Source organism: Arachis hypogaea, chromosome 10, assembly GCF_003086295.3.
Source record: "Arachis hypogaea cultivar Tifrunner chromosome 10, arahy.Tifrunner.gnm2.J5K5, whole genome shotgun sequence".
NCBI lineage: Eukaryota > Viridiplantae > Streptophyta > Magnoliopsida > Fabales > Fabaceae > Arachis > Arachis hypogaea.
Window position 1 is genome coordinate 100,714,692 of NC_092045.1, and position 27,578 is coordinate 100,742,269.

Genomic DNA, 27,578 nt, shown 5'->3' on the forward strand with positions numbered 1-27,578 from the left:
GATCTAAAAAATTTTAGTGGTGAAGGTAAAAATAATATAGAAAAATAAAAAAAATTAACGTGTATATTTAATAATTAGATATCCAAAATTTAAAGCATATTAGTTATATTTTTAATAATTTAATTAACACAAAAAATTATATAATTCAAAAATATTTTCATTTCAATATTTTAAAAATATTACATAATATGTTTGTCATTAATATGTAGTGCTTTGTTAGATATTTCGTATCCATTAAATATATATTATATATATCAATTAAATTATTATTATTATTTGTTTTATAATTTTAATAGATTAAATTTATATAAAATAATAACTTTTTTATTGTGTTGATATTTAGTAACATAAATTTTTTTACATATAAATAAAATAAAAAATATTATTTATATACCAAAATTTAGTTATCAAAGTTATAGCTCATTTTTAATAAATAAGAATTTGAATATATATTTTATATATGTGACTAATACACAACTAGAAAATGGATAAATACAGATAGATTTATAAATAGATTTAGTCTTTATTACAGATGAATTTTTGGTTACGGACGAAATTACCGACGAATTTTGACCCTCTGTAAAAGCCCCGTCGGAAATTATTTACCGACAGATTTTTACTAGTTACCGACAGATTTCCCTCTGTAAATTCTCCCTCCATTTCTTGAAGGCGACAAACTTACAGACGAATTTTCCGTCTGTAATTACAGACAGATTTTCAGACGGATTTTCTGTCTATAATTACAGGCGGATTTTCAGACGGATTTTCCGTCTGTAATTACAGACAGATTTTCAGACGAATTTTTTGTCTCTAATTACAGGCAGATTTTTAGACGAATTTTTCGTCTGTAATTACAGACGGATTTTTCGACAGATTTTTTGTCTGTAATTTAAACTTTGGAAAATCATGATTACAGACTGAAAATTCATCTGTAAATCCATCTGTAAAGTAAAATAGACTTTTTTTTACTTTTTCTAATTACAAAATAAACTTGTTTTTATACAAAATAAATATAAATTTAATACAAATTTTTATCTAATTTATATTCGAATATTTACAATATTTCAAAAAATAAACAAATTCATCGTATTAAAAATAAACAATATTTACAATAAATTATTCAATATGAATTGAAGATACAGCTGCAGTAATTTCATTTGTTCTAGGGTCAGCACTTTTTAAAGAAACGCCACAAGGATCTTCTTTAACCAGAAGGGCAAGAACATTGAGTGAGCTCCATGTTTTTGTCACATTGCTGCTTGAATCTCGCAAAGTAACAGCAAAGACAGCATCAAATCTTCCTGCTCCTGGAACTCCAGCCAACAAAACTCCTTCCAAGTTCATCAGTGCAGCATCTAAGTTTTGTTTGTGATTTTGGTTCAATCTGCAGGAATTGCAAGGAAAGAGTAGTGATATTCTACCAGCAGATATAATTTATAATCAATATCATTCAATTAGAAGAAGCCTAATAATAAGTGCCAAATCAATGAAAGGAACTTACAGGAACACCTGCAGCCTCACCCATTAGGCGCATATGATATCTAATCCCAAGCATAGCTTCTTTTGCACCTAGCAATGCTTTAATAACTGCTTCCTTGTTGGGTTCAGAAGCTTGCTCTATCCACTGTGAGAATTGTATTTTCAACATCAACACAAGAAGAAAAGCAAGAACATGAGAGCCTGAAGTGTAGTCTCAAGAACATGATATCACATATGTGCATTAGAAATTCAGTCACACCACTTGAAACTGAAAACCAGACAAATAGTAAAGTAGGATATATAATCTCTTTCAAACCCATCAAAAGTCAACTTAATTCTATAAGTCTAATAGTAAAGATGTCCTATCTCATTAAAATAACTAATAAACAGGAAAGTAGAAATTTAATCTAATGCAAGGTATACCATAAGGCCAAAATGTTCTAGTTATTTAACAGTGAGCATTATCAATCAGTTTACTCTACATCCACAGGAGTAAAAATTCTAATTTTGATGTTACTTCCATTAATTAAACAACCACAAATGATTTGAAAGAAATATCTTTTCTGATCTGAGCTTGCTGCAGCTATCAATCATAGATTTATATGCATCCCATTGTTCCTTTGCTAAAGTCTATCACAGCTATTAATCACATATCTCCAATTTTAGAATTCAGATTCAGAATATAAAATTGCAGAATTGAAGTCTACAACAGCAAAAGATTCAGAATCAGCAAGGAATCTAAAACTTACAGAAGAAGTTCACATCAAAGGAGAAGGAGACTCATCAGATTTCAATTTTACATTTTAACCTCAACAACAAACAAAATCAACAGAGCTGGCAGATCGAGCAATAATTCAGCATTCATTTTTGTCTATTTATGCAGAAAATAAAGAAGAAGCAACAGACCTGGCTGAAGAAGAAGAAGAAGAAGAAGAAGAAGAAGAAGAATAATAATAATAATAATAATAATAATAATAATAATCCCACCTAGTTATGCAGGCAAAAATACAAACAGATAGAGGACATCTATTATATTAGCCAGACATTTCTACCATTATTTACAGGAACTCATACCCTTGATTCTATAGAGATCTAACAAAAAGAAAATTGCACAATTGCCGCAAATTCACTATAAACTGAATTCAAATGGTTCCAGAGCAAATTATAATCAGCTTTCAATTCTAATTGTTCCATTACCACTACTAAGAAAAAGGTTGCAAATTTCACATTCTCCAATTAGAAAAACCAAAACCCAGATTCCAAAATGTGATTTTTATGTATGTGTGCAACAAGAACCAAATAGAAAGCTAACCAGGTATCAGAAATGGCGGCAAACTTGGCGAGCTCGTTGTCCTTCAAGAAAGATGGACCTGAATGAGGATCTTTATCATTAGCTTTGGAACTCTGAGAGGGAGAAGGTGATGGAGCATGGGAGAAGCATCTAGTGTTGGTGAGATGCAGAGTGGAATTAGCAAGGATTACACAGACTAGAAAGGGTTACACAAACTTTTGGAATGCGAAAAAGCCAAAAAAAAAAATGAAGCCAATTCTTGAAGCTACATTCTTTAGCCTACACGAATAAGCAAATAATATTTTAAAGTTTTGGCTAAAAATTAAAGAATGCTAAAAATGAGATAAATTTTGGCTAATTTTTAATATAAATAAAATCAAAACAAATCGGATATTCCAACTGCTTAAGGAGCACTGCAGCTTCAGCTCTCTTTTGTATTGATTCAGAATTTGAAAATAGCTTTCCATGGTTAGAGGGGGAAAAAGTCAAATTGTAGCATCAGTTATCCTTTCCAGTAAAACATTAGAGATTTTAAGTTAACTGTAATCTATATACTTTTAAGTCTTAGCCATGTTTAGAAGGATAGCTAATGTCAGCTAATCCTATTGAATATTATTAGTTAGTAAAATGGTAGTTGGTCACTAAGTACGTTCAGCCAATCCTCACTCGACAGCTCGAAACATATAGCAATTCAACAAGGGCATTATATATGCCAATGTATAAGTTGATAAGGGAGGCAGAGAAACACAAATCAACACTTAAATAAAGCAAATTATAGAGGTATAAAAGATTAAACTAAGTCACAAGAGTAACAAAATAGATAAATGCATCTAAGCTGGCCCCAGGCTTGTTTTGCTTGATTGGCCCAAGTCCAAAGGCTTGGCAAAGGTGAAGGAACAAAACCTGCAAGTTTTTAACTATTGTATCCATTGCTTCCTCAGAGGCTAGCTTGCAATCCTGGAAAGATGAATCTCCATATGCCTAAGACAGAGAAGAACAAACTAAGATATTTCATCAACTATCATAAGCATGTTCCTGGTAAGGAAAAAAACTACTTAAGTATACGCTTAAATAATTAAAATTAGTTACCACAGTGTAAAATATCAAACATTTTAAGAGGGGAAAAAAGGAGACAACAATGACCAAGAAAATATAGTCTGTGAACCCATACAAGCATTTATTGAAGATGACCATGGTAAAAATGTCTTACTTGTAGACAGGACCTAAATTTTATTGAAGATGACCATAGTAAGCATTCATACAAGCACTAATTCAATCAACAGAGTAGCAAACACCTAAATTTTAAATAGAGAAACTATTCCAGTTTTTTAAATACTTTCTCACCTCTCCCTGGAATTAAGTTCATCACCTAAACATAATCTCAAGATAAAATAGAAAATCCATAGCACCAAAATGACAGCCAACAAATAACAGCAACTAATTGTTTCACAACATCTGTGAAACCAAGCAAAATGCAAGGAAAATTCTAAAGCCTCAACTATAGACTATAACCTTTATATGACATACTCGCTCTCTATTAGTCACAAATGTTCCACCTTTCTCAGGATTTTGTGCTGTCTCCTGCACTCCATTCAAGAGAGAACCTATAAAGAGTGATATCTAGTTTTATTTAAACTCCTTATATATCCAAAGCATCCTAATTATACTCAACATAATAAGAGTCATAAACAAATAAACTCTAAAAAGGGAAAAATGATGGAAAAAAAGTTGTTCTCACCGTTGTGCTAGAGCTTTCAAATCTTCATGCAGTATCAATATATAGATGCCTTGATTGTGTACAATAATGAAGAGCAGAAGCAGCATAAACACAGATAATAATGATATACCTTGAAGGCGAAACAGTGGAAGGTTCACAACAGAATCACCATCCAAGAAAGCTGTTCTGTAGCGAGTGTCTTCAATTTCTGTGGCATGCAAGTATTATTAATTAGGTTAAACAGAAATGCATTTCTCTTCATAAAAAACTAACGTATATAAAAAAACAATCTCACTGCAAGGGAGGCAGCACAACTTCTTGTAATACTTGAGTATAATTAACTAGCATGCATACCTGAGTATGAAAGCAACTCTCAACTTGAGGGGAACTGTATCTCCGAAAAAGTCAGCTTCTTCAGCCATCTTCAATAAAGCTATCCTTACAATGTCCCCCAAATACATACCAGAAATCAACTTCTCAAATATCTGTGAACAATAGTGGAAGAATATTACAGAATTACACATTCTGGTTAAAGCTTTAAACCAATGACTATAACGTGATGATCTTGACCTGCTCTCCAGGGTTTAAGCTCTCAGCATCTACAGCTACGTCATATTCTGTTAGAGGAAGATGTGAGGATCGGAAATTACCCCACTCCATGTTTATAACCTGCAGTATTTACATGTAATCAGAGCATGCTTTATACCAGCAAATGGTGACGCTAGCTCTAGTATGATAGTAAAGTAAAGATATTTCTAACATGCAAGACAATGACAATCATAAATAGTATAACCTACTTACCATGTCTCCTGATTTTGGGAGAGGGCCATGCCATTTTGGAATAGCATTTGCACGTTCCACATATGCTGCATTTGTCCCTGTACCAAGGATCACAGCAGCAATGACATCCTGATTGTAGAATCTGCCTCCAGCTAGTGTTCCAATGGTATCATTAACCTAATGCAAAATCACCGAGTTAGTCTGGTGTACAGCCTTATTAGTCCAAACTTTCTATCAAACACAAACTTGAAACCATCATTCTCAAGTCCATATATTAAAAATTATTACTTAATCCTGAAGAGAGGTTAGTGGTACTGACTAGAGCTAAAACTCGCATATCCAAGCCAATTTTTTGCATCGACTTGGTTAGTTCTCCCACGACATCTTCTCCAACCTACAAATCAGAACATAAAGGAAAAAACTATCCGGTTACATGCTAATGAGAGAACAGCTGACTAAAAGAGAAATTGGTATTAAAGAAGTCTATTAGTATTCTAAGGATCATAGGGTTCACCATAAAAGAAGTCTGGAACAACCACATAGTAACTAGAAGCTGCAATCTTGTCTGCAAACTTCCTAAACAACAAAAGATGAACAATGTTATTTAGGACAGGAACACATTGAGATGGAAACAAAGATAATTGACAATAAGAGCAGATTGAATCAGATTAGCCTCCTGCTTCTATTGGTGGTAAAATTTATCAAAACCTTCAGAAATTTTAAGTGAAAGATAGCGAGGCTTTAATCTTAGCAAGTATCCTCAAATAAGAAAAGCTTATACTTTCCCTTCTTGTCAATTTTTATTAAGTCAACTGTCAAACAAGAACACATTCAAATAATTAGGATAAAGCAACAAAATTTGGTTTAATGAGGAGAAATAAGCTACAAGACATGTCCTGAATATTAACTCACCTCCAAATCAACATATGAGGGATTTCTTCCTATTGATTTAAAAAATTTGTCAAGACCACTTGCATTTAGAGCTGCAATTTAAAGAATCAGACTTTATATATCAGTGTAACTATAGCAATGCATAATGGATCTAACAAAGGACCTATTAACTTCTGTCTTATGTCAAATTAGACAGGAGAAAGATAGCACTAGGGTTTAAAAGAAGTTACCAGGGTCACACAAGGGAAGCTGGTCTTTGCCAGAGAAGAAGTTACCAACGGAGTCAACTATCATTCCGAGCTTCGCTTCAAGCTTCGCCATTCAACAACAACCACCGAGTTTTCACCGAGTTGGGCTGAGGTTTTCACGAATCGCTGCAGACATGACCGACAAAAAAATCTCTTTCTTCGCTGATAGTAAAATAATTGATAAACCTACACCAAGCTCAATCAGCATCAACAACAACAAGAAGATAGAAATTGCGAAGAAAAATTGATAAACCTAAAATTGGCACAGAAAAATTGAGCTCTAAGCACTAAAATCACAAAATCAGATTATACTTGAAATTCACTAAGGGAGCAAACGCAACAAGAGCGGCAGCGGAGAGAGCTCTGTGACAACGGCGATGAAGGGAGCAGACGCAACGAGAGCGGCGGAGGGAGCTCTGCAACGATGGCGACCAAGGGAGGAGACGACACGAGAGCGACAGCGGAAGGAGCTCGTGCGACGCAAGGGATGACAGAGAGATCGTGCGATGCGAACGGCGGCAATGGCGAAAGAAGCTCGTGCGACCAGAGAAGAAGCAGCTCGTGAGGAAGAAGCTCGTGTGTGAAGTGTGAATGAATGTGTGTGAATTGTGAATGAAGCTCGAGACATTAGGTTAAGTTAGTTTTAAATCAATATTTTTTTACGGAAAATTTTAAATTACAAACGAAAAATCTGTCTGTAATAATTTAATAAATCCGTCTGTAATAGATTTGCATTTTATTAAATTATTACAGACGGATTTTTCGTCTGTAACCATTTCTCTCGGAAAAAATTTTTTCGACGGAATTATCGACAAATTCTCTTTTCCGTCTGTAATTTATGCTAATCCATTTTTTTTTTCGACAAAAAAATCCCTCTAAAATTTTTTCTGTATTTCTGTGGGATAAAATTTGTCGAAAATATCTGTCTATAATAACTAGTTTTTTAGTAGTGAATATATATATATATATATATATATATATATATATATTACGTAATATATTTAAAATAAAATTTGTATAAAGACAAACACATTATTAAAATGAAGGGAATATATATACACATATATACTTATTAGTTTTTTGTTTCTTCTAAAATTCAATGGAGACAATTGCTCCCATACATTCATATCTGTTGATATATCTATTGATTTAAACATTAAAATTTCTTACAAGTACTTTTACTCATCACCGTCCCAAAAATGTCTAAAGGAGCAACTCTAATTAAGGCGCTTGGATCATTACTCTAGACCCAATCCCCATCTCCTTTTTTCAGGTAAAATATTTTGGAACAAATATATTTGAACATTATCTAATCACATATACATATATATAAACACGCTAACCAAATATATATATATATATATATATATATATACTAAAAAAAAGGTTTGAAAATAAACACGCTAACCAAATATATATCCCATTAACTAAAGCCCATAAATATATCATAGTAGATTATATTGCCTAAAGTGAAGTGCTAAAAACTTTCCAACGGCATAACAAATAAGTTAAAAGGACAACTACTTGGTCAATAACAAAACGATGAAACACTTGAACGATATATTGAATTTAAAATCTATTCTATTATATAAAAATCAGATGTCTGCACTTAATGATAAAGTTGATGTGGTATATTTCAGAGAGTGTTTTTTGATTTAATTATTTTAACTCATTTAATAAAATTTATTGCACTGACTTAATTATATCAACTAATTAATTTGATTAGATATTTAAATATTAATATAATTAATATAATTTATTATAATTTATATTACTTAATTAATTATACTACATTAATTATAATTTGTTATATTAGTGAATTAGTCTTTTCATTTATAAAATCTAAAATAAAATAAATAAATTGTTATTTATTCTAATTAAATTTATTTATATACTATATATGAATTAACGTTAATTTATAAAACATAGGACTTGTGGATTGTGATAAAAACGCAAATCAGAAAAAAAAACGCATACAATTATAGAAGAATTAAATCTTTTTCTCTTTATTTATTTTTAACTATCGTTTTAGATTTTAATTTTTTTTAAAATCAGTGATAGTGAAATTTTATTGATACTAGATAAAATTATAAAAAAATCTACGAAGCAGTATAAATTGTTGCTCTTTCAATTAAATCATACCACATACAAAAATAAATTAAATTAAATAAATTGAATTTGCATTTCTATATAAATCGAATTGAATAAATTCGATTTAGACAAATACGTAGTAAATTGAATTCATAAGATTCGAATTATATGCAACTTCTGAATAATTATAATGATATGGGTATTTTATATAAAAATTAATACAAAAATAATTTAAATTATGTACAATATTTTTTTGTATTTATGAGCTATTAAAAATGAATGAAAAAAATTGTATGAAATTTGAATTTTTTGTATGGGTTTTTATATAAAATATTAATATTATTATAATTATTTATTTTGAAACAAAGTACAACTAAGATTTTACTAATAATTTTAAATAAAATATTTTTATAAAATTTTAAAATTTTTTATTATGAGCACTTTTTGTAATTATTATAAATAATTTTATAAAATTTAAAAATGACTTAAAAGATGTTATGAATAAATCGTCTGACAAAAAAATTGATTACAAAATCAGTCGAATATGTGATTAATCGGTAAACCGTTAGAATTGATTGGTTTTTTTAAAGAATTTTCAGTTTTTTAATAACTCCTCCAAACGGTGCCGTTTTGACTTAAAAAAAACCTAAATCTCCAATGGCTTAAGCCCATAACCCAGTCTCACTCTCACACTCCTCTCCTCTCTGAAATTGACGTGAAATTTTGAAATTGAAAAAAGATCCCTAACTCCCCAAATTGCGAGCTCGCAGCCACCGCAGCGTCAGACTGAGAGAGAGAGAGCGTGCTGAGATAGAAGAAGAAACTATTATAGTTAAAGCAATAGCAGAGGCTGAAGGCCAAGTCAAGCGCATGAAACAATTGACTGAGGATCATAAAAGAAGAATGCTTATAGAACGGATGCAGGGTGAAAGAGATAAATGGCTTGCTACGATCAACACATCCTTTGGTAAATAATAATAATAATAATAATAATAATAATAATAATAATAATAATAATAATAATAATAATAAGATTATTGAGAGTGCTTAAAGAGAATACTTATCATTGGCATTTAGACTCATCACATAATTTTTAGAGAAAATGATAAATAAATTCTTGACTTTTTAATTTAAAATAAATAAAATTTATTAATTAAAAATACAAAAATAATTTTCATATTTTAAAATATGAGATATATAAATCTTTTTGTTCAAAATATATAAAGATAAATAGTATTTATAATTTAAGTACAAAATGACTTTTACTTTTTAAACTAAATTTTGGATGAATTAGACTCACTTGATTAAAGAAAAATTATAATAAAAAATATTTTAAAAAATCATTTTAACAAAAGGACTAAAATAAAAAAAATAATACGATACTAGAAATAAAACTAAGACTTAATTTAAATAGTAGGAACTAAAACAATATTTTATCCATCTTTAAATTTAAACTTTCATATATATATACGCACAGGCACACATGAAAATAAAAATCATTACAACAATATAGATTATTTTTTAGGGTTATAATGTTTAAAAGAAAATTAAAATTTGTCAAAAAAACAAATTTTGACACTATTTTAACTATGAAAATATGTTAATAAAAATTTTGTCAAAAATAGTATTTTTAACATATAAGCGATTGTGAAAAAAATTTAAATCTTATTTTAATAAATATTGGCTGTCAAAAATAATTTATTAGAAATTTTGAGAACATATTTTATGTGATACTTATTAATTGTCAAAAATACTATTTATTTTGACACTTATTGACTATAAAATATTTTCAACAAAAAATTTTAACAAAGAATGAGATGTGATCTTGAAACTAAAGAATAAATTGAGATTTTGAAGATAAAGAATGAGTAGTATAATCCTAAACTGAGAGCAGTGTGATGTCAAAATTAACAGAGCCCAAAGAAGAAAAAAATAGTAGAGTAAATTGAAAACAAATGAGTGTCAAAATTGAGGAGTAATTTTCTACGGTCAAATTTTTCGTCAAGAAAATATAGAAAATTTGACATTTATAATATTTGTCAAAAATATATATTAATTTTGACATTTAATTATGGTGTTAAAAATTAAAGTGTCAAAATAACTCTATTTTCTTGTAGTGTGAGTTATATACCTTCAGCCTGGTAGCTATTTGGTAGTAATTATAATCAACAGGAACCCAGAGAGCGTGTTGCCTTTGTTCTGGAATTCCATCAACTGGAAATACCTCTTCTGGTTGGTACCATATTCTGTTTAGAAGGTTATCAAATGAATCTCCCCAACTTACATTTGACATGAAATCTCCAAATTTTAGGTACCCTACGTTTCTTGTGTAGTCTCCATTTTGTTCCAAGGGTAATGTATTACTAGGCCCTTCTCCATATCTCTGCATATAATAACAATAAGGTTAAATTACTTTTTGTACAGTTATAATTTTACTAAATTTATAATTAAATTTTTATATTTTAAAAGATTTTATTTAGATTCTTACATTAATTTTAAATTTATAAAACATTGTTATTATTTTAAAATGTTTAACTTAACAGAATATATTATACATATTTACTAGCTAGTAGTGTAAGATGAATAAAAATAATTTTATATTATTTACAGTAAAAAAATATAATTATAAAATTAAAATTAGTATAAAAATTCAATTAAAAAATTTTAAAATGTAGAGACTTAATTGTAAATTTAAAAAAATAAATAATATAATAATTTAACCTAAATAATAATAATAATAATAATAATAATAATAATAATAATAATAATAATATACCTGCCAGCTCCAAAGTGTCAAATGAGCCCAAAATTGAGGAATTGCAACATCTCCAATATTCAAGGATGGGTTTGCATTTCCAGCAATGCCGTAATGCACTACTCCTTCTATGTTGAAAATGCTTAAAAGAAGCTGGGTAGTAATTGCTGCATTTATCTGCAATAAATATTGGAATCACTTAAATAAAAGCGTCTAAAACTTCTTTTTAAATTTTTTTAATAATTAAAATTTAACACATATAATTGATTAAACCGTATTATTTTTAAATCGTGAATCAAATTTTATTATAAAAAATGGTGAATCAAATTTTGAACCAATTTAAATTAATATTATTTTTTATAAAAATAACTACAATATTCTTATTATAAAAAATGATTAAAATACTCATATATATATATATATATATATATATATATTTTAAAAAACTCTAAATTCTAACTCTAAAATGGCAGAGAAGTAAAAGGTTAGAATTTAAAATTCTCAAATTAATATACATAATAGGAGTATTTTAGTCATTTTCTATAATAAAAGTATTGTAATCATTTTTTATAAAAAAAAATATTAATTTAGACCAATTTAAAATTTGAGTCACTATTTTCTCGGTCAAATTAATTTGTCTAGCTTAATTTTGATAAAAATAATATGGTTTAATAAATATATATGTTAAATTTTAATTACTAAAAAAATCTTAAAAAAAAGACGTTTTAGACTTCTTTACCTAGTGACTCCCGTAAATATTATATTCAAGTAACGACGATGAAGATGGTAAATTGGAAAAACAAACATACAAAAATTCCAATAATTAACGATTAATAACCAAGTAATAGTGGCCAACTAATATTTTTTTATTTTGAAGTGTTTATACAAAATTTAAATTTTTTATATATTTTTATTATATATTTATTAAAGTAATAAATGTAAATTTTTTTTATTAATAGTAATCTTAATATGTGTTTTAAAGACACATAAATGTATTAGCTAAATTTTTTTATAATATTTATTGTTAGAATATAGTGACCAAAAACTATGATATATCATCCACCCAAAAGTATTTTACAAATGCGATGAATTAAAAAAGAAAAAGAAAACATACCACACTCAATCCAGTCATGACCAATATAACAGGCTTATCGCCAATGGATCCAAAGCGGAATCTCCTTCCTTCATTATTATTTATTATCCATTAATAAAAAAAGAAAATGAAGCTAAATTGGAAATATAAATTGACAAATATTAACTATTAATACAAAAGACCTAATTAAGGAGAATTATATATATTTATGAAGTTTATATTTTCTTTTATTCTTATTTATATTTACCTGCAAAGTCAATAATATTTTCACTCGGAGTGTAGGCTGGATTTTGAAGAAGAGGATTGAGTTCAAAAGAATTTGGTATGACCAAACCTATATAAGGCCCTTCTCCGTTGATTCTTGTGATTTCTTCTTGCAATTGAGAAGTCAGAGCACAACTAACAAATGCATTTTGGGCATTGAATAACATAAATAATGCCCCAAGAAACATGCATAAGCATAACACTCTCCAACCCATCTTAAATTCTTTATTGATCCACAACACTCATAAAAAGAGCACAACATGAGAATTGAACTACTCAATTATCGGTTTTTATAGGGAAGAAAAAGTTTAGTTGAATATAATATAAATTATTTTTTATTGATTGTTTAAAAATTAACCTTTCACGTTGTCATTTAATTAATCGAGTATTTGATTATTTTAATTTAAAAATTATAAAGCTATTATTAGAAATAAGAGACCAAGTTAAAAAAAATATTTTGTGTATTATTTAGTCTGAAGAAAAATACAATGTACAAGAGGTATATATAACTGCTAGAGGAACCAAAATAATAAAAGCATAGAATCCTACAATTAATATACAGATACTCTATATAAATATAAATGATACTAATTGATCTGATTCAATTCTAATTATTCTCTTAACATCCCCCTTCAATCTCAAATGGGAGCTAAGGATACTATCTTGAGTTTGGATAACAGAGTTCGAAAATGAGTCAGATGATGAGCCTTTGTGAAGATATCTGCAGTCTGATCCAGTGTTCCAACAGCAATGAGACGAACAACATAAATAAGGATACGTTTCCGAACAAAGTGACAATCAATCTCAATGTGTTTGGTGCGTTCATGAAACACATCATTATGGGCAATCTGAATAGCATTGCGGTTGTCACAAAAACCATCAGTTAGGGATGACTAAGAAGCACCCAAGTTTGTGAGAAGCCAACAAATCGAAATAACTTTAGCAGCGGTGGCAGCAAGGGCATGGTATTCAGCTTCGGTGCTTGATTGAGCAGTGAATATTTGCTTCTTAGCTCGCCAGAAAATGAGAGAGTCACCAAGAAACAAATAATAACCAGTAGTGGAACAACGATCAGTAGGATCACCAGCCCAATCAGCATCTGAGTACGCCTGAAGGGATAAAGAAGAATGGGCAGAAAAATAAAGGCCATGGAATAGGGTGCCTTTGATGTAGCGAAGAATGCAAAAAACTGCCGCATAGTGAGTAGTACGAGGAGCTGACAAGAACTGGCTAAGAACATGAACCGGATAGGCGATGTTTGGTCGGGTGACAGTTAAATAGACGAGTCCGCCAACTAGCTATCGATAAAGAGTAGGATTATCCAGAACAGTGCCATCCATAGGAGTAAATCGAACATTAGGCTCGAGAGGAGTAGGTTCAGTGCGACTATCTATAATTCCGGCTCGAGTAAGGAGATCTGAAGCATATTTAGCCTGAGAGAGATAGATGTCATCATCGGTGGATATGACTTCTAGACCAAGAAAGTAGCTGAGAAAACCAACATCTTTCATCTCAAAAGTATGCTGAAGGGATCCCTTGAGATCAGAGATACCATCAATGTCATCTCCAGTAATGATCATGTCGTCAACATACAGAAGTAAAAGAACAACTCCACGTTCGCTTTTACGAATGAAGAGAGCATTCTCATGAGGGCTGCAAGTGAAACCAAGATTACATATGTTAGTGCTGAACTTGTCAAACCATTCACGAGGAGCTTGCTTAAGTCCATAGAGTGCCTTGCGAAGGAGACAAACTTTGCTAGAAGGACAAGGATAACCCGGAGGGAGTTTCATATAGACCGTATTTTTTGAATCTCCATTAAGGAATCATTCTTCACGTCTATCTGACTAAGAGACCATTTTTTAACTACAACAATAGTAAGAAGAGCTCGAACAGATGTGAGCCGAGTAACAGGAGCAAAAGTCTCTTCGTAGTCAATACCATATTCTTGCATACAACCCTGAACAACCAATCGTGCCTTATAATGGTCAATAGAACCATTAAAGTGAGTCTTGATCTTGTATACCCATCTGCTTCCCACAACTTCCTGACTAAAAGGAGGATCAACCAAATCCCAAGTGTATGCTTTTTCAAGTGCCTGTATTTCTTCCTACATTACTTGTTGCTAATGTGGATTTGCGGAAGTTTCTCTGAATGACTTAGGTTTATGTTGATGAAAGATAGTAGAAAAACAATGATAATCAAGAAGATGAGGAGGTGGATTTCTTACCCTAGAAGACCGAGTGGGAGGAGGAGGCATGACGGTAGGAGCAGGATCATCGTCCGATCTGGAATCATCGGAAGATAGAGAAGGCGAAAGAACAGGAGGCTGTGGAGGGTCACTCGAGATAGAACCTGTAGAATCATCACTAGGAAAAAGATCAACATTGGGGTCAGTGAAAAAAGATGACTGAGTAGGAGGAATGGACTCAAAGGATGAGAATCGAGAAAACATGTGATGTTCCTAGAAGACAACATGACGAAATATACGAATACGTTTAGAGAGAGGATCCCAACAACGATAACCCTTGTGTTCAGTGCCATAACCTAGGAAACAACACATACGAGCCCGAGGTTCAAGTTTACTATATTCATGAGGCTGAAGAAGAACAAAACATACACAACTGAAAACTCGAAGAGAGCTATAATCTGGGGAGGTATGATAAAGACGCTCAAAGGGAGTAACATTACCAAGAACAGAATAACAATAAGAACAGCTTCACGCCAAATACGCTTAGGACATAAAGAAGAAAGAAGCATTGCACAGACGGAGTCAAGAATGTGACGGTGTTTGTGTTCAGCTCTGCCATTTTGTTGAGACGTACCAGGACAAGAAAATTCAGACAAAGTACCCTGTTCTGCAAGAAAGGTTAAGAGTTTGGAATCACGGTATTCCATAGCATTATCACGTTGGAAAACCTTAATGACCTTGGAAAACTGAGTTTTAATCATAGTAGCAAAGTTGATATAGATCTGAGGTATCTCATGGCGATTAGTCATCAAATAAACCTAAGTAAAACGTTAATAATCATCAATGAAAATGACAAAGTATCGAGTTCCACCCATAGAAGAAGTGGGAGCGGGGCCCCAAACATCAGAGTGAATAAGATCAAAAGGAGAGCAAGCAAGAGAGGAATTATTGTGAAAAGATAAAGCAGGTTGTTTGGCAGTTTGACAAGAAATGCAATCAAAAGATTCATTTGGAACCTAACCCAAAATACCCTAAGACACAAGAGGACGCAATTTTCCTAAAGAAGTGTGGGCAAGGCGTTGATGCCATAAGTGAAGGGTAGAAGGAGAAGAAGCAGCACAGAGATTTAGTACAGGAGGAATATGAAGATTCTCGAGTTCAAACAACCTTCTGACCTTACCTCTAGTCCCGATGATTTGTCCCGTCCGAGAATCCTGTACACGACAACCAGAAATAGAAAAAGTGATATCAAAACCCATATCAACAAGTTGACCAATAGAAATAAGATTAAAGTTTAATTTGGGAATATAATAAGTATCACGAAGATTAAGAGTTGAATGGGATGTAGAACCCTTGTGTGTTGCGTGCAAGAGGGAGCCATTTGCAGTATTGACAGAAAGTCCATTTGTAGTGTTAGACAGGGACGAGAAAATATTACGCAGCGGAGACATGTGATTAAAGCAATCCGAGTCAAAATACCATTTAGAATTACCTGGAGGGGTCGAAAAAGCAGCAGGGGTATTACCAGAAATGGAGAGAAGATGCTGAAGAAGAGACACAATATCAGATAGAGAGACAGGAGACGGGCTGAAAGGTGCAGAGGTGGTAGATTCAGTAGTAGCAGCAACAGCAGAAGCAGGCACAATCATGGAGAAGGTGGGACGAGGATGATACTTGAGTGGATCAAGATGTGGTGGGCGAGTAGGACAGGTAATAATTAATGTCCCGAGAGCTTGCAGTAATGGCAGAACAGATGTGAACAATGGTAGCTAATATGACTTTTCTGGTGGCATGTGCGACATTCAACAGAAGGACTGTGGGAGAAAAGGTGCCCAGAACGGTTACAGTTTTGACAGAATTTACCATTTCTATTTGTGACAGCAAAAGCATCGGAGTTTCCCATAATAGTAGATATAAATATCGAAGAGAGGAGAGAAAACGAGAAAATAGATGGCAAAATCGGATAGAGCTCACCAAAAAATCTTGGAGAGGGTCCCACGGTTTGCCACGTCGGATGACACGTCAACTGCCACGTCAGCAAGAGGGAACACATGGCGCTACGGGATTGGATGAGCAGGACACGTCAGGGCTGACGAGCGGGGTGCCACGTGGGCAGAGGAACGGATCGGGTCGGACGTGCGGGTCAAGAGCTCGGGTCGATCTCGGGTCGGGAAAGTAGTGGTGTGACACGTGGCAGAAGCAGAGCCGTTTATCTGGGGCGCTGATCCAACGGAGCTAGAGGCGTCTGGAAGGAGAACGACTGAACGCGGACAGGCAACTTTGAGTGGCGTGTGGTGGCGCGTTTGGTGGCTTCCGGCGATGATTCCGGTGGCGTTGGAAAGCTTACAACGAGAAGAAGGCAATGGTGGCGGCGGTGACGAACCAAAACGTCGAGAGAGACTCAAAAAGTGAGGGCAAAGTTCTGCCGGAGGAAACAAAATAAATGAGCTAGAAACCAATTATTTCTGAAAAAAAATTAACCTAAATTCTTGATACCATGTTAGAAACAAGAGACCAGACTAAAGAAAGTGTTTTGTGTATTATTCAGTTTAAAAAAAATACAATGTACAAGGAAGTATATAGCTGCTAGAGGAACCAAAGTAATAAAGGCATAGAATTCTACAATTAATATACAAATACGCTATATAAATACAAATAATACTAATTAATCTAATTCGATTCTAGTTATTCTCTTAACAATTATAAATATATAGCTTTTGCTCTATTTTCTCCCTTATTTAATTAGGGTAAGGTAGGTGAGATTATTTACAATCCAATATATTTATCTGCACTCATTATTAATTGATAATCATTATAATTCCCTAAATCATCCTCATCTAAATCAATTAATTTATTAAAATAAACATTTTTAAATAATATTTTTTTTGTCTAGCGCACGGATTCAATATTGACGCCAAATTGCCAATATTTTCATAGTTCCAATATAAAAGTGATAAGTAAACACCATTTTATTTTATTTTTTTGTTTATATTTATATATTTATTCAAAACTTGTAAAAGATAATAACAACAAATATTGTGACAAACGTCAACCGGTATATAAGTCACAATGAATGTTTCACATCAAGAATGATAATAAAACAATCCCAATAAATTTAATAACCAATAATAAACAAAACAAAATAGAATTATATAATTATGACCATAATAACATATGTGCTTGTAAAATGAGTTTAAACTTTTATACATTGGTGAAGAATATTTAAATATTTTATTAATAATGATGCAATAAAATCAAATCAATCGTGTTCTTGGCATACTTTCTCAATTTCTAATATAAAGATGGTTAGTATCGATTCAAAAAGTTAAAAAAATGGTTAGTAGCTAATCAAGTAAGCATTAGTACTGTCTACAGAGAGAGTCAGAATAAAATAACATATTACCTACTCTTTTGTCTCTTTATTTGACATAGTACTAAAAAAATTCTATAATAAAAGAAAATTGATGTGTTCAATTCCACATTTATCTTGAAGCCTAATCATGATTTAATACAATGATCAATTTGAATGTTTAAATTTAAGTGAGAATGAAATTTATTTCAAAAGGCTAATTAAGGAAGAGAATTTTATTATTCTGGATTAATAAACGTGTTTTTTTTAAATCATTTTATTTTGACTTAAATAAAATTTTGGTTCTTCGAAAATCATTTATTTTTTGTTTTGGTTTCTATAACTTTTATTTTTATTTTAACCTAATAAAATTTAAAAATTTTATACATTGTCGTTTTGATAAACTGATGATGACTCACCAATTAGTTAATCAGACGCAAGCTCTTCTTGGGGACAAAGAAAAAGTCTAAGGGAACAAATTTCTCTTTTTACTCCTCATCTGCCATGATATGTTTGTTAGTTGAAGATAAAACCCACACAGATCAAATTATTTGAGGTGTATATCGAAAGAGAATTGAATTTGATTAGATAATATGTGGTTGATAAACAAGGTTTAATTTTAGCCAATTTTTTTTTTCTTTTTGGCAAATGGTCAAAATTGCATCTAGATTTAAATCTTACTAAGAGTATATTAGAGATAAGAAATTGTTAAAAAAAAAACAATATGCATGTTTTGTTCTTTCTGAACATTAAAAAAAAGTAAAAAAATAATTATTAGATTTGAGATGAGATATAGTTTTGAAGGACAAACTGAATAATTTTTATAAGATTTTATTCTTGAACAAAAATTCAATGTTATCAATTGTTTTTTTTTTCTATACTATATATGAGTTTGAATCTTATTGAACTAGATATTAGAAATTGATGAAAAAAGAATAAGATATTTTTTTTTTTGTATTTCATCATAACTAATCAATTAAGTAGCAATTGTAGACCATCAAAAAAAAATATATATTATCAACTATGTTAAGTATGCACTAAAATTAGCTACTAATATAAAATACACATTAAAAATAAGTTAAACAACATATATATTTACACCTAGTAACTAATTTTAATGTACCCAACATTTTTCATTTATTATTTGATTTATATCCTAGCATAAGAAGTACAATCAGAACACTACTCGAAATAGAAATTCATAAAAAGATCATCAATATTGAGATCGAATAAAACAAAATTATATCCAAATCATTAGATCCTTTTCTTTGTTTGAGAATCTCACCTTCTTTTATTCTGTCTCGAACAATAACTAAGACCAATTCAATAATATTTTTTGAATTTCTAGTAAAAATAAAAAAATCCATTTATAATTTTCTATTACTTGAATTAATAGATCATCTAATTAAAAATGATAACAAAATGCATATAAATAAACTATATGCAAATTGTATACTAAGTTTGCTAATATGACAATACATAAGTATTTAACCCGTTATATTAATACTTAATAAAGCAAACTAATGACAAAGATCAAAATAATTTTTTTTTATTTAAAAAAAACAAGTATTTTATAAAATGAAAGGATTAAAGGAATAACAATCTATCTCTGAACTACATATTAGAATATGTAAAAAGAAGTTTCTGCGCAATTAAACCACATTGTAAAAAGCATTGACATTAGATCTAATGTTCGTCTTGTTAAATAATGTCTGAAAATACAAGCTGGTTGGAAATCTGACTCCCTCAGTATTTATCCTTGTGCACAAGTTTATGAAAAATAAAGATTAAAACTAACATGTTTCATTCTAATAACACAAGGAAGGAGAACAATCAAATATCTTGGTATTACAAAAAGTTGGAGTAAATATAATTACAAGAGCCACATGATGCAGTACAAAGTTACCAGTGCAGCATTTTCCTAAGTCTCTGTTATTCCAGGAATTTGCCTCAAACCACCAGCAGCTGTAAGTGCAATTTCTCCATTACCACCTTCAAAGACATTATATTGAAAACTTAAGATGAATAAATATAAACCTTTCCAAATAATGGTGGTAATAACATGCAACCAGACATAATTGTGTTGCATAAAGAGCCGAATAATTAATGTCTTAATGAACAATACAAGATCATCTTTGACGAAGATTTTGATTTTTACCCAAAACCATCTTAGGAATCCTCCACCCCAATTCTTTTCTGAATAAGATGGGGCATTATTAAACTCAATCCTCTGGCCATCCCACTCTATCCAACCTGAGATTCAATATTCATATAAAGTAAATTCAAGACGGCATAAATGTTAAATTTCAAAGCAGAAAGGTTATTCACAGATGACTATCGAACATGATGCTGTCAATCTAGTCTCAGCACAAATATGAAATGTAAATGACATCATTTTCTCTTTTCCTTTACCGAATCACACTGTGGTTCTAGCAACAATTACATCCTTTCATCACTACGATATAGTTGATGTTTAGTATTTTATAGGTAGCAAAAGACTATATATGTCAATCAATTTTATTATCAAATTCCTAAACAAGGGACCAAGTAGGAAGCAAAATAAGTGCCAAAAAAAGAGAGAGAAAGAAATAGGACATTTTGATGCACATGTAAACATGTTTTAATAGTGCATTAAAATTAAATTTAATAATAGACATTTTAGTTATTTAAATAATTTTAACATGGGAGAGACATGTGTAGAAAACTATAAACATTAACAAACCCGAGGGGGAAGCTCCTTGTTTGGAGGTCTCAAATTGTTCTTGGCCACAGAGGTGTTCCCCAGAATCAGTTCATGACCATCTACAACAATCTCAAATTCACATACAACGAACTTAACAAGAGAATAACAGAAAGCAGGAGACTGAGTTTCCTCGGAATGGAGACCTTGAAGTACCATCCCTCAAAGAACTTGTGAGCACTCCTATCGAAATGGTACTTGTTAAGTAAAAACAAAGAAAATTGCAGCAGTAAATAACTGAATTGAAATGACAAAAGAGGGAATGTGGAAAAATCACTAATTTCATTTAATCCCTTGAGCATTCAACCCTCAACCTTACCCTCTTCCATCTCTCTTTACGCCGCCGTCAACAGTTCTCCTCTATCTCTCTGCCTCGACGGCTCTACCTGTTGCCGCTGCGCTATTGACTCAACTAGTCTCCGCCGGAGTATCTCTTTTTGGATTCTCTTCTGCTCTCGCCGGAGCTCGTCGGTGGCTCGCCGAAGCTCATCTTCACTCTGCTTTGCGCCTCTATCTCTCTGCCTCGACCTTCCATTGTTGTCATTGTTCTGCCGTCGCATAAGTTGAGGTAAGCCTCCTCCTTGCCCTTGGTTCTGCCATTAATGTCTTCTGAGTTCTGAGTTTTTTCTGTTTTCTATTGCTATTATCTCCGTTTCTTCTATTTTCTTATGTTCTATCAAATCTGGGTTTGAAGAACCCCTAGTTTTGGATTTTCTGTTTTCTTCTGTTTGGATGTTCAATTTATGAATTCTGTTTTCTATCTTATTGCAATGTGACTAGTGTTGTTTGTTTTTGATAAGTGGTTCACTTTTTGATTAGTTGGGACTTCATTAATTTGCATGAATTATCTTGATTCACTTTTTATAGTCCAGTCCTTGTTCTTGTAAGCTTCTCTTATGAATTGTTCTCTTGCTTATTGTATATTCTATACCTTTGTGTTATAATTGAATTATATCATACATTTGGAACTGGATTTGGAGGGAAGTTTAATTTCATTTCAGATTAAGCACTGCAAACTTGATAAGGTTTCTGTGATTTTTTTTTTGGTTGGTGACTGAGGTTTCTGTGATTTGATGCACTGCATTCAATTCTCTAGTTAACAAATATATATTTCTTTCATTTCATGGGAGCAATCTTGTTTCCAAAGAAGTTATATGGATGGACAGATATGTGGTAAACTTGTCAATGTGGTATTGGTACTGGACTTGACAATCCTTTTGTTATACTAAATTATTTTCGAAGGTCTGCATATGATGTAAAGTATGAATATATACATGTTTTATTATTTATTTTGAAGTTATATGGTTGGTTACGTTATCAAGAATGTCTTTGTGGACCTTTTGTTCTTAATTTGGAATCCTTAACCTTAATAATAAGATCCCAAAAAATGAAGTGAATTGATCATGCATGAACCTCAATAAACTTCCATAAAATGGAATTTGATGAAACAAAACTCTTCATTATTTTTGTTTGAGTTGATGACTTTTTGTTTTCTTTATTAGATGGTTGAAATCTTAAATTACAGTATCTGAATCTCATTACTATACATGTATGGCTAATTTGATGTGACATGGCTAAAGTCTCATTAAGAAAGCATTAATTGATTTATTCGGTGTAAAAATAACCGGTTTTTCTATGTAAAAAATTGATTTTGTGTAAAAACCAGTTTTTCAGTGTAAAAACCGATTTTTTTTTAAGCCAGTTTTTATTTTTATAACCGGTTAAAATCGGTTTTTAAATTTTTAACCAGTTAATAACCGGTTTTGTCATGTAAAACTGGTTTAGTTAATTAACCTAAACTAAATATTTGGTTAACCAAAAATAGGTTTGGTTTTTGGATTAACCATAACCATGTACAACCCTAATTTATTATATTTGCACCTGGTCCTTTTTCTCTGGTGTGGGACGACTAATTTGTCTATATGCACATTGATGATCATGTTAGGCGCTTCAATTGAACTTTTGGTTGGTGGAGTTAACTCAGATTAGATAATATGATATGTTATGGCACTGCAATGCAAGACTTCTGGGAAGGATTACTAATCATGCTGTACTTTTAGCTGTTCTAATTTTATTAGCTCCACACCACCCCTTTTTTTGTCACTTTGTGTCCTTTTTTCTTTGTGTGGCATTTTGATTTGGCAGTGTTATTACGTACTAGGTTGAAGAATTGACTGGACAATTAGTGTGATCAAGGGAATGGGAAGGAAGGAATAAAGAAAGAAACGAAACAAACATTTCTTTCCCGTAGCCCCCGCAGTCCCGCTCGTTGTCATCGACACTCTTCTTTGCTGGGTATAGGCGTCGCGTGTGGAAGCTCCGTCGTAGTCTCCTCTATTTGAGCTCTCTCTCTTTGTTCGCCTGTGTCACCGTCTCCTCTGTCGTTGCCGTCACTCCCCTTCCTCCTCACCGCCGGTAAGCGCTGTGATAATATTGTCTAGTTTTGTTAATAATTTTTGCTGTGTCCCCTTTCTCCTTTGTGGCCCTCTCAATTTTTTAACTTCTACGGTATGCTTTGATTTCCCGTTCTCACATGCATCTCTGAATATTTTCATGATTTGGTTGTAATAAATCAAAATAATTAAATTGGCAATTTCGGTACTTTTCTTTCCTGCCATCATTACTAGCACGATCCAAGCAGCTTCAGAATTAGAATCGTTGGTTTAAGTTTCAGTTGTTTTAAAAGTTGTGGTCACATTTGATTCATCTTAGTTGTTGCTATTTATGTTGATAATAAGCATCATTATTACACCTTTGCTTTTTGCATACAAGGTTCTACTACAGTCAACTTAATGATATGATTTCTGCTGCATTTTATAATGATTTATTTCTCATATTGAAAGTTTAATCCATATATTTTGTTTAAATATGTGTTTTCTATTAGAAGTTGTAAGATATCATTCTCAAGAGCTATTTGTACCTGCTTTAAGGAAATTTTCCTATAATTCTTAAAGGTTTATATGGGATATCTTTGTGGCATCAATGCATTTCCTTGCATCTGATATAAATTATTGTGTTTTGTTTGGAACAGGCATTGGGGTATCTTCAATTAGTGTGTTCTAATTAAACCAGTTGAACCTTAACGGTTCATTGACCGGTTCAATTCTCGCAACCTTGACACTAACACACACTCACCTTCCACCTTCACACTCTCACAGAGCTTCACCCAGACAGTCACTCTCACCTCTCTACCTCACTCACCGCACACACACTCACCTTCCACCTTCACACTCTCACAGAGCTTCACCCAGACAGTCACTCTCACCTCTCTACCTCACTCACCGCACGGTAACTGCCGACCACAACGTCAGCCAACGACAGCGGAGGTCGTCAAACGTCACTCTCTTCGCCGACTCCTGTGCCTCGTCCCTGCACTGTCAGTGTTTGCTCACTCGGTTCAGACCAAAATAGTAAAAAAAAAAAATGCTCAGTCGGGCACTGCCCAAACCCCCTAAACCAAAAACCTCGTTCTCGCTTCCACCTCGAACATTTTCAGCCTGCACCCACTGTCCATCGCCACCCCAACCGGCAGCAGAAGAAGACGCCAATGCCGTAGCCAAACTCGTCCTCCAATCAGACCCCAAAACCCTCTCTGAAGCCCTAGCAAAGCCCACATTCCAATGGTCCCCGCACCTTGTCGACAGGGTTTTGAAGCTTGTGTGGAACCACGGGACCAAAGCCCTCCAATTCTTCAACGCCCTGTTCCACCACCCGACCTACGTCCACTCCCCTTCTTCGTTCGACCACGCTGTTGACATCGCAGCACGCATGCGCGACTATCAGGCCGCGTGGGCTCTTGTGGTTCGCATGCGCTCCCTCCGCATTGGGCCCACTTCCAAGACCCTTGCCATCCTAGCCGAGCGCTATGCCTCCGCTGGAAAAGCCCACCGGGCTGTTAACGTGTTCCTGTCCATGCACCACCACGGCTGCCGCCAGGTATCACTATGACATTGTAGCATAAATCCCGAGTAGTTACTAGTTACTCACGTGATAGTTACTTACTGGTTGTAGTTAGTTGTAAGTTAGTTATGAGTTAGCTAGTGGCAGTTAAAGTAAGCTATGAGGATACGAAAGAAACTCAGATTCACAAGTTAGAGAGTAGAGTACAGAACTCAAGGACCTGGTTGGTTTGTGAAAACATTTTCTGTTTTCAATATTTTGTGTTAAACAAAAAAGCGAGAACTGAGAAAACTTCTTATTTTGTTTTCTATGTTCGGTTTTCCTTTCACAAATCCCTGTAAATAGAAAACATTAGAAATAATATATAACTTGGAGACACAAGCCAAGCAAACCCCAAGTTTTCTTATTCTCTATTTCACACACCTACAATTCAAAGTTGTCTTGTTTCTATTAATTTTTGTTTGATCTCGTGAATTTTAGTTTTTGATGATAAAACCAGGACCTTGCCTCTTTCAACACCATCCTTGACATTTTGTGCAAATCAAGGCGCGTGGAGATGGCTCATAACCTCTTCAAGACATTCAGGAGCAGGTTTAATTGTGACAGTATCACCTATAACATAATCGCCAATGGTTGGTGCTTGATTAAGCGACCCCCTATGGCGTTGCAGGTGTTTAAGGAGATGGTTGAGAGAGGCATCATGCCAACGCTGGTGACATATAACATAATCTTGAAAGGGTATTTTATGACTCGTCAATTGAATGAAGCTTGGGAGTTTTTCTTGGAGATGAAGAGGAGGAAGTGCGAGATTGATGTTGTTACATACACTACTATGATTTATGGGTTCGGGGTTGCGGGAGAGGTTAAGAAATCAAAGAGGATTTTCGATGAAATGGTTGGAGAGGGGGTTGTTCCAAATGTTGCTACTTATAATGCTTTGGTGCATGTTTTGTGCAAGAAGGATAATGTGGAGAATGCTGTCTTAGTTTTTGAAGAGATGGTGGTGAAGGGGTTTGTGCCAAATTCAGTTTCTTACAATGCTGTTATAAGAGGGTTTTGTCATGCTGGTGAGATGGAGAGGGCATTGCGGTTTATGGCTAGAATGGAGAAAGAGGGGTGTCAGCCAAATGTTCAAACATATAATGTGGTGATTCGGTATTTATGTGATGCTGGGGATATTGAGAAAGGTTTGGAGTTGTTTGAGAAGATGGGGGATGGGTCATGCTTGCCGAATCTAGACACGTACAATGTTTTGATTAGCGCAATGTTTGTTAGAAAGAAATCTGAGGATTTGATGGTGGCTGGAAAATTATTGTTAGAGATGATCAATAGAGGGTTTTTACCCCGGAAGTTTACTTTTAATCGTGTGCTAAATGGGCTTGTCCTAACCGGCAATCAAGATTTTGCAAGGGAGATTTTAAGTATGCAGAGCAGGTGTGGTCGTCTTCCTCGTCAGTTGAAATTGTGAGGCCCTTAATGTTAGACTTGAGTTTGGAGAAACATTGAACTCAAAATTTGGGCAATGTATTTGATGATCATGCCATAGAGAGCCTTCATCCACACAAGGTTCATTGATTTTGTTCTCCTTTCAGCTTCTGTTTATTGCATAATATAATTCAGGCTAAGGTGATATTGTCTATATTATGTTAAAAATGTGTTAGTTCTGCATATGCTGTTTTCTATTTTTGGTTGTGGTATAGTGCCTGAATGGAGAAAGAAGGCATGATTAATGCTGTAGCGAAATTGGAGTCAATCACTTTTTGAAATTGATTCCCAAAACTCATCTTTTTGTGACCCGGATTTGTCAATATTTTACTCCTTAATTCTTACTAGTGGTTTTGTGTGTCATTGTTTCGTGAATACAGATAATCCTTCATCCATAATTTTTTATTCTTTTTCCCTTATATGTAGATTCAACTTATATGTAGATACTATGATTTAGGAATGTAACCAAAACTAAGAATGAAACTATTATAAACAAGAGGTAGTATTATTCCGCCAAATTCTTTCTCTTTTAGCTTATACTATTGTTGATACATGAAAACAGGTCATGGAACATTTTGCATCAGAGAATATTGTGTATTTAGAGTTGAGAAGTACTCCCATGGTGATTAAACTTACGCTGACAAAGCTGACCATGAAAAATTGAGTAAACTTACTCTGACAAAGCTGACCATGAAAAATTGATTAAACTCTACTCTCTAGCTTGTGAATCTAGGTATTCTTTCGTATCCTCATAGCTTACTTTAACTGCCACCAGCTAACTCATAACTAACTTACAACTAACTACAACTAGTAAGTAACTATGACGTGAGTAACTAGTAACTACTTGGGATTAATGCTACAATGTAATAGTGATACGTGGTGCATGGACAGGAACACATTAACAGCCTGGTGGGCTTTTCCAGCGGAGGCATAGCACTCGGCTAGGATGGTGAGGGTCTTGGAAGTGGGCCCAATGCGGAGGGAGCACATGCAGACCACAAGGGCCCACGCGGCCTGATAGTCACGCATGCGTGCTGCAATGTCAACAACGTGGTCGAATGAAGAAGGGGAGTGTATGTAGCTCGGGTGGTGGAACAGGGCGTTGAAGAATTGGAGGGCTTTGGGCCCGTGATGCCACAGAAGCTTCAAAACCCTGTCGACAAGGTGCGGGGACCACTGGAAGGTGGGCTTTGCTAGGGTTTTGGGGTCTGATTGGAGGACGAGTTTGGCTACGGTATTGGCGTCTTCTTCTGCTGCCGGTTGGGGTGGCGATGGACAGTGGGTGCAGGCTGAAAATGTTCGAG

At 33.1% G+C, this 27,578-nt stretch overlaps 3 protein-coding genes, 1 long non-coding RNA gene and 1 pseudogene across 40 annotated transcripts; 1 reads left to right on the forward strand and 4 right to left on the reverse strand.

The window, feature by feature from the left end:
- Window positions 1–1,013: 1,013 nt before the first annotated feature.
- Window positions 1,014–2,310, reverse strand: LOC140175881 (phosphomevalonate kinase, peroxisomal-like; annotated as a pseudogene).
- Window positions 2,311–2,797: 487 nt separating this feature from the next.
- Window positions 2,798–7,027, reverse strand: LOC112716133 (hexokinase-1-like). Of its 35 annotated transcripts, none has more exons than XM_072205222.1 (13): window positions 6,719–7,020; window positions 6,389–6,592; window positions 6,180–6,250; window positions 5,976–6,079; window positions 5,782–5,843; window positions 5,587–5,661; window positions 5,289–5,444; window positions 5,058–5,156; window positions 4,842–4,972; window positions 4,618–4,695; window positions 4,283–4,374; window positions 3,674–3,751; window positions 2,798–2,920 (listed from the first exon to the last, which is right to left on the reverse strand). In XM_072205222.1, exons 5-10 carry the CDS (start codon window positions 5,806–5,808, stop codon window positions 4,689–4,691), a joined length of 495 nt encoding a protein of 164 aa, XP_072061323.1. In that variant the 5' UTR covers window positions 5,809–5,843; window positions 5,976–6,079; window positions 6,180–6,250; window positions 6,389–6,592; window positions 6,719–7,020; the 3' UTR covers window positions 2,798–2,920; window positions 3,674–3,751; window positions 4,283–4,374; window positions 4,618–4,688. The 35 variants fall into 35 exon arrangements, with proteins under 35 accessions (XP_072061323.1, XP_072061310.1, XP_072061322.1 ...); XM_072205209.1 differs by having other exon boundaries at window positions 4,509–4,695; XM_072205221.1 differs by having other exon boundaries at window positions 4,283–4,351; window positions 6,389–7,027.
- Window positions 7,028–10,589: 3,562 nt separating this feature from the next.
- On the reverse strand, window positions 10,590–12,863 carry LOC112717826 (bark storage protein A-like). The gene is made up of 4 exons (XM_025769760.3): window positions 12,593–12,863; window positions 12,367–12,434; window positions 11,274–11,429; window positions 10,590–10,880 (listed from the first exon to the last, which is right to left on the reverse strand). The coding sequence occupies exons 1-4, from the start codon at window positions 12,822–12,824 to the stop codon at window positions 10,590–10,592; spliced, it is 747 nt and encodes a 248-aa protein (XP_025625545.2). The 5' UTR covers window positions 12,825–12,863.
- A 6,938-nt stretch (window positions 12,864–19,801) lies between these two features.
- LOC140175882 (uncharacterized) lies at window positions 19,802–21,072 on the reverse strand. The gene is made up of 3 exons (XR_011866827.1): window positions 20,872–21,072; window positions 20,308–20,402; window positions 19,802–20,141 (listed from the first exon to the last, which is right to left on the reverse strand). It is a non-coding gene; the product is annotated as an uncharacterized lncRNA (long non-coding RNA).
- On the forward strand, window positions 20,844–27,281 carry LOC140172820 (pentatricopeptide repeat-containing protein At1g74900, mitochondrial-like). 3 transcript variants are annotated; one of them, XR_011866826.1, is made up of 5 exons: window positions 20,844–21,457; window positions 23,051–23,304; window positions 23,921–24,825; window positions 25,289–26,355; window positions 27,166–27,281. XR_011866826.1 is itself a non-coding variant. In XM_072205227.1 (4 exons), the coding sequence occupies exons 3-4, from the start codon at window positions 24,313–24,315 to the stop codon at window positions 26,255–26,257; spliced, it is 1,482 nt and encodes a 493-aa protein (XP_072061328.1). In that variant the 5' UTR covers window positions 20,844–21,457; window positions 23,051–23,304; window positions 23,921–24,312; the 3' UTR covers window positions 26,258–26,621. The 3 variants fall into 3 exon arrangements, 1 of the variants encoding a protein (XP_072061328.1); XR_011866825.1 differs by lacking the exon at window positions 27,166–27,281 and adding an exon at window positions 26,837–27,004; XM_072205227.1 differs by lacking the exon at window positions 27,166–27,281 and having other exon boundaries at window positions 25,289–26,621.
- Window positions 27,282–27,578: the final 297 nt, after the last annotated feature.